This window comes from Lithobates pipiens, unplaced genomic scaffold, assembly GCF_037356315.1.
Source record: "Lithobates pipiens isolate NorthernLeopardFrog02 unplaced genomic scaffold, aLitPip1_a1.2 Scaffold_8, whole genome shotgun sequence".
Classification (NCBI taxonomy): Eukaryota; Metazoa; Chordata; class Amphibia; order Anura; family Ranidae; genus Lithobates; species Lithobates pipiens.
In genome coordinates, this window is record NW_027507903.1 from 628768377 (window position 1) to 628775949 (window position 7573).

General features: G+C 39.8%; 1 protein-coding gene across 1 annotated transcript; it reads left to right on the forward strand.

The window, feature by feature from the left end:
• Positions 1-2786: 2786 nt before the first annotated feature.
• LOC143964026 (olfactory receptor 11L1-like) lies at positions 2787-7210 on the forward strand. The gene is made up of 2 exons (XM_077473743.1): positions 2787-3000; positions 5778-7210. The coding sequence occupies exon 2, from the start codon at positions 5971-5973 to the stop codon at positions 6895-6897; it is 927 nt and encodes a 308-aa protein (XP_077329869.1). The 5' UTR covers positions 2787-3000; positions 5778-5970; the 3' UTR covers positions 6898-7210.
• The last annotated feature ends 363 nt before the right edge of the window (positions 7211-7573 follow it).

A 7573-nucleotide genomic window follows, 5' to 3' on the forward strand; every position in this document is an offset into this window, starting at 1 on the left:
GTTTAGCTATTTTGAGACTTTCGTTAGAGGGACGGGTGAGCTGTGTTCTCAAGGGTCTAGTTTTGTCTAGGCCTTGATCAAAGGCTGTAGTGGAGTCTCCCCCAAATATGACCATGCCCTCCAGTAGGGGAGCAAGGGTCTGGAAGAGGCATCTGAAGAAAGCCACTTGCCCCTTGTTCGGGGAGTAGTAGGAAATCGGTGAGTATAGGTGGCCATCTAAGGTGCCTTTTACTAGTATACAGTGGTGTGAAAAAGTGTTTGCCCCCTTCCTCATTTCCTGTTCCTTTGCATGTTTGTCACACTTAAGTGTTTCGGAACTTCAAACCAATTTAAACAATAGTCAAGGACAACACAAGTAAACACAAAATGCAATTTGTAAATGAAGGTGTTTATTATTAAAGGTGAAAAAAAATCCAAACCATCATGGCCCTGTGTGAAAAAGTGATTGCCCCCTAAACCTAATAACTGGTTGGGCCACCCTTAGCAGCAACAACTGCAACCAAGCGTTTGCGATAACGTGCAATGAGGCTTTTACAGCGTCCTGGAGGAATTTTGGCCCACTCATCTTTGCAGAATTGTCCTAATTCAGTTACATTAGAGGGTTTTCGAGCATGGACGGCCTATTTAAGGTCATACCACAACATCTCAATAGGATTCAGGTCAGGACTTTGGCTAGGCCACTCCAAAGTCTTCATTTTGTTTTTCTTCAGCCATTCGGTGGTGGACTTGCTGGTGTGTTTAGGATCATTGTCCTGCTGCAGAACCCAAGTTCGTTTCAGCTTGAGTACACGAACAGATGGTCGGACATTCTCCTTCAGGATCTCTTGGTAGACAGCAGAATTCATAGTTCCTTTTATCACGGCAAGTCTTCCAGGTCCTGAAGCAGCAAAACAGCCCCAGACCATCACACTACCACCACCATATTTTACTGTTGGTATAATGTTCTTTTTATGAAATGCAGTGTTCCTTCTACGCCAGATATACTTGAACACACACCTTCCAAAGAGTTCCACTTTTGTCTCATCGGTCCACAGAATGTTGTCCCAAAAGTCTTGGGGATCATCAAGATGTGTTGTGGAGAAATTGAGACGAGCTTTGATGTTCTTTTTGCTCAGCAGTGGTTTTCTCCTTGGAACTCTGCCATGCAGGCCATTTTTGCCCAGTCTTTTCCTGATGGTGGAGGCATGAACGCTGACCTTAACTGAGGCAAGTGAGGCCTGCAGTTCCTTGGACGTTGTTGTGGGGTCTTTTGTGACCTCTTGGATGAGTCGTCGCTGTGCTCTTGGGGTAATTTTGGGCGGCCGGCCACTCCTGGGAAGGTTCACCACTGTTCCATGTCTTCGCCATTTGTGGATAATGGCTCTCACTGTGGTTCGCTGGATTCCCAAAGCTTTGGAAATGGCTTTATAACCCTTTCCAGACTGATAGATCTCAATTACTTTCTTTCTCAATTGTTCCTGAATTTCTTTGGGTCTCGGCATGATGTGTAGCTTTTAAGGATCTTCTGGTGGACCTTACTGTGTCAAGCAGCTCCTATTTAAGTGATGCCTTGATTGTGAACAGGTGTGGCAATAATCAGGCCTGGGTGTGGCTAGAGAAATTGAACTCAGGTGTGGACAACCACAGTTATAGTATGTTTTAACAAGGGGGGCAATCACTTTTTCACACAGGGCCATGATGGTTTGGATTTTTTTTCACCTTTAATAATAAACACCTTCATTTACAAATTGCATTTTGTGTTTACTTGTGTTGTCCTTGACTATTGTTTAAATTGGTTTGATGTTCCGAAACACTTAAGTGTGACAAACATGCAAAGGAACAGGAAATGAGGAAGGGGGCAAACACTTTTTCACACCACTGTATATCTACCTTTGGAGTCTTTGGTTTCGGAGATCCATTGGAAATTGCATGACTTGGCGATTGCTATTGCTACCCCCTTAGTTTTATTCTTCACATTTGAGATGTAGAATTTATTGTAGCGGGAGTGTAGAAATGTGGGGTTATACCTAATAGGGAAGTGGGTTTCTTGCAAGAGGAGAATATCTATTTTGGACGATTTATATGAGTTAAAGATTTTCTTGCATTTAAGGGGTGAATTTATACCCTGCACGTTATGGGAGGCGACCCTCCAGACATTTCTTGTATGATCAGCCATGGACTCCGGAGAAGGGAGAGCTACCCATAAGCACGTCACTTACCCTCCTTGGAGGCTGGAGAGGCAAAGCCGACTGAGTATGTTGTGGCCTATTGTTGTTAACAGTGATCCGCAAAAGCAGCCAGGTACGTGTCGAATCTGAAAAATAGAGAACGAGTGATTGATGCTCCAAGGGAAACGAGGGGAGAAAAAAAGGTAAGTAAAAGATCCAGGTTGGAGAAGAAGTACCCCCCGTCCCCCCACGGGGAAATAGAAACTGAGGGGGGAGTAAAGATGTCTGTGGTCATCTCACTTCTGATCGTGAGATATAAAGAGAAAGTCTAATGCCAACTCTAAAGGCATTAGACTTTAGACAAATTATTTGGCTGGTAAAACAACTGTCTTATACGCATTTCATTTTTATTCATCTGATTGTCTGGAGTTCACCTTTAAACGTTTATTGTATAACATCACAAACATATCTACTACATACCATTACCAAGAGTATAGAACATACAACAACAACATTATTATAGCCATTTTTTTTTATAATAATTAGAGAATTTTAATTGATTCCCTTTAGACTATACAGTTGCATGTTCTCTGTATAAAAGAAGAAACATGAACTCATTCCTTGTCTTATGAAGATCCTTTGAGCTTCTTTAAACTGAATGTATCACCAGTGGGGCATTATAAGAACAGTGGATTACACAGTTTTTATTTATTTCAACCTGTATTACAATTAATATTTAAACTACAACATGATAGTTTAATACATGCTTATTCCATTTATAAATGCCACCCTTTAGGATTCCAATTTGATAAAAATGGAACACTAGATTTGTTCATTCCTCACTTCTAATGAAGTAAGTGTTATTACTGTATTTGTCTTTTTGAATGCTGGGAAAAAAGTTTGAATGATTTGCATGGATTTTAAAAAGTATTATAGTTAAAAAGAAAAAGAAAAAAAAAATTGCAGTAAGTGTTATTCTGAGAAAATGAAAATACAAATGTGTGAACAACTCTAACCCATTGGAACACTTAAAATGGAACTTTAGTCAGAAAATTAAGACCTGCTCGATCCCTTCAGGTTGGCTCCTTTTGCAGGTATAGATATGTAAAACATTATAAAATAAGTGCCTATACTGTTTAACGCCATCCAGTAGCACACTGTTTCACTCTGCTCTGCACATACTCAGTTGCTCTCCATTTTTAGGCACTGCTGAGTTTGTAGAGGTCGATCTGCTGAAAGCCTTATACCCCATACACACAGGGCCCCCATGCCCCATACACACCAAATAAGAAATTTGATGGAAAAAGTCTGATCGGATTATGTTGTCGGAAAATCCGATCGTGTGTGGGCTGGATCTAAAACTTTCCAACAACAAAATCCGATCTGACTTTTTCTGATCATATGTAGAGAATTCCAACGCACAAAGTGCCACGCATGCTCAAAAAAAAATTGGAGATGAAAGCTATTGTCTACTGGCCTCTACATAGTCCTGTCATACATTTTGTACGACAACTCATTCCGAACGATCAAAGTTTCTGACAACTTTGTTTGACCGCGTGTATGCAAGACAACTTTTTGCCAAAATCCATCTGGAAAAAACAGAAGGATTTTGTGGTCGGAATGTCCAACCGTGTGTATGGGGAATTACAGTGGAATTACACCCTCCTATCCTTTACAGACAAAAAAGCTGCTTCTGTTTGAACTGAAACTGCCATGGTGCTGCACATGTGATCAGTTATGACACCAACCATTTGATGGTTTTACAGTTTGGTTGAAGACACAATCAAATGTGACAGTTTGCATTTCCAACATTCCAGGAAGGCAACTGTTTTTTTAAACTGGTAATCAATGGGCTTAGTTCCACTTTATGATTTACTGCTGTAGCTTTGGGCTTCAGTAAAATGGCGGCCTTCAGTAAGAGAAACAGGTGCAATGTTGGAGGCAAGTTAGAGCACACACTCATTTTGGTGGTATAATTAGTAATGTGGAATGTATGTTCCTTGCCAAAGAACATTATTTTTTATCGAGTTAGTTAAGGTTAAAGTTCCATTTTAAATCTCCCTATAGAAAATATCAACGTCAGATCATTTCTAGTAGGTTATATATACAAAATAGCAAACCTTCATAAAAAACGGATGAGATGTTATTCAAGTAATGGGTAAAAGATCCAGGTTTTTAATTGTAGCGCAAAAAAAAAGAATGAAAAAGAAGGTATAATACTGATTTGCAAACATGATGTGTATATCAATATTGAACACACACTAGATCAGTGATGGTGTACCATTTTGAGCCAGAGTGCCCAAACTGCAACACGAAACCAATTTATTTATTTCAAAGGACCAACACTGCAATCAAACCTGAATGCTGAGGTTTTAGTTCAGAAAACAGTTTTGTAACCATCTTTGACTATGCTGTGTGTGTGTTTGACAGTGGAACACATGTGTATGGTGCCTGGGCCCTTGAGTGTGTTTTTTAGGGTGATGACATTGTCTATCCTTTTTATATGGTGTTTGGAGGATTGTCATAATACATAGCTGTATTCAGATCACTGCTCCTCATCATGACACAGCCCAATGATTTCTGATGTGTTTCATGTTCACCACCAGATATCACAGCACACTCTCATCAAGTTCTGTATATTTCTGTATATACTGACTAGGAGTCCAGCAGAAGTTGAGCAGTCTCCTCTGGGCTGACACTCTGTTTTCAGATAAAGTTGATCCAGCACCCAACATTGTCCTCCACCTGCTTCTTCATAGCAGCCTTCTTGTCTTTGCTCTTCTTAAGCTCCCGTGGCGAGTTTTCCAGCTTCTCCAATGCCCTCATATGCCGCTTCACAGTCGCCCGCTTCACCAGAGATTTATTAGCCTTTACCATCTTGGCTCTGGGTTTTTGTCCTTGTTTTCCCCCCTGAGGACAATAGGAAGCCTTGGCGGAGTACTCACTTCTCCCTCTCGGTCTATCTTCACCGGGAGATTGGAGGCTGCCAGCGATGGATCGGGCAAAAGACAGAGGAGAAGATGCTTTTTTGCTTTGTTTGGCCTTCTCTCACGTTGCTGAGCATCCAGAAGGGGGCTGCTGGAGAGCGCGGAGAGGGGAGAGCACAGAGCGGGGCTGACATGAAGGATTTGAGGAAGGTGATGTGAAAGCAATGACAGGTCAGTGTGTGTTCACATGTCCAGCTGTGGCACTCGTGCGATAGGTTCGCCATCACTGCACTAGACAATACAAAAGGGTATCCAATGCAAGTGAAATTCTAGTTAAAGTGTGTGTAGCAAAAACTGGAGAATATCTGAATAACAAAAGTTATAAGACAATAGGTTATTATAGAAAAAGGTTGGTATGTACCCCCTAAGCTGGATATAATTATATAACCAGGTCATGGTGGCAAACAGCCCCATATGTTTTGGTGAGAAGATCACTTTGTCTTGAAAAATAAAGCTGTGCCTTTCCTAGGGAGTGCTTTTAATTTATGGGATTATAATCAGATTCCGCAAAATTTTTCAGAATTTTTTACATGTCATCCAAAATTTATTGTTGGACTTGTGGAAATATAATATTAACATACAGTATAAAATGTCTATGCAAGCAATGTTGTAATTTTACGTTGTTAAAACATAACATTTACAGATAAAGTGAAAACGTTTTGCTACAAAGTCTTAAAAAAGGTATCCAGTTTGGTCAAATCAAAAGGGTTAACGTTGGGCCAGTTGATAATTAGATGTAAAAAGGAAGCACATACAACCCTAACTTGTTCTTATGAAGAACTAAAAATTAACTTATATTATCTTATACAAAGACTTGCATCCTCTTATCTTAAAGTATGCTTCAGAACAATTTCACCACAATCACTGAGATTCATCTTCTGGGATTCCACAATCTCTATCATCTCAACGTTTTGCTCTTTGTTATCTTTTTTATAATTTACTGTCTTACAATAAGTTGGAACTTGCTCCTCGTAGTTATGGTGGCTAAGGTCAGAAATCTGCACACTCCAATGTACATCTTCCTCACTCAGCTCTCCTTATCAGATAATATCATGGCCAACAGTATAAGTCCGATCTTGCTCAGTGTGCTGGTGAATCGACGAACCATCATCACCTTTACAAGGTGCCTTGCTCAGTTCTACTTCTTTAGTGCCTCTTTGGCATTTGACGCTCTCCTGTTAACAGTGATGTCCTATGACCGATATCTCGCCATTTGCAACCCTCTACGTTATAATAGCATTATGAACTATTTATTTTGCTTAAAACTAATTATATCTTCTTGGTTACTGAGCTTTTCTGCAATCATAAAATATGTTTTTGAAATTTCTGATTTAAAATTTTGTGGCTCCAATGTCATTGACCATTTTTTCTGTGACCTTTCTCCTATGTTGAGCCTTTCTTGTTCAGACACATATGTCCTACAGATTGAAATTACTATTATTACCATTTCTTTGGCCATTTTGCCATTCTTGTTCATCATTGCATCATATTGTTATATTATCTGCACTATCTTAAGAATCCCTTCTGTCACTGGAAGACAAAAAGCCTTCTCCACTTGCAGCTCCCACCTCGCAGTCGTGTCTATATTTTTTGGATCTCTTCTTTGTACATATTTGGTTCCAACACGGGGACAGTCATTAATCTCCAGCAAAGTACTTTCTCTTTCATATACGGTCATGATTCCATTGATCAACCCACTCATATATAGTTTTAGGAATAATGACATTAAAGAAGCTTTTCATAAAACTTGCAGAATGCATTGATATGAAAATGGCATGCAAATGAGCATGCAAACTTAATGTATGGTTTTATTAAACTAAATATAATACTAACAATACATAGATGATGAGTTTTGTAATCTATTATCTTCTTCATCCAGCCACTGTTTTTAATGAGTCCCAGATAAAAATCCTTGATTCTTTTGACTCTTCGATGTAAGTTATCTGGCTCGTGTGCTTTATTCACCTTTGTTTTGTCTAATGCCGCGTACACACGAGTAGAATGTCCGACAGAAAAAGTCAGATGGAAGCTTTTCAACGTATATTCCATATCGTGTGTATGCCTCATCCCACTTTTTTTTTTTTTTAAATTCTGATGGACCTAGAAATAGAACATGTTATAAATATTTCCGATGGAACCTTTTCCTATCGGGAAAACCTCTCGTCTGTTTGCTTTTCTGACAGACCACAAACAACGCTTGCTCTGAAGCAAGTACGAGATGGAAGCTATTGGCTACTGGCTATTGAACTTCCTTTTTCTAGTCCCCTCGTATGTGTTGTATGTCACCGCGTTCTTCACGGTCAGACTTTGGTGTGATTGTGTGTACGCAAGACAGATTCAGCGGAATTACGTCGGATCTCCGTCGGAAAAACCTTCAGAGTTTATTGCGACTAGAAAACTGGTCGTGTGTGTACAGGGCATAAGTGTTTCTGGACCAAT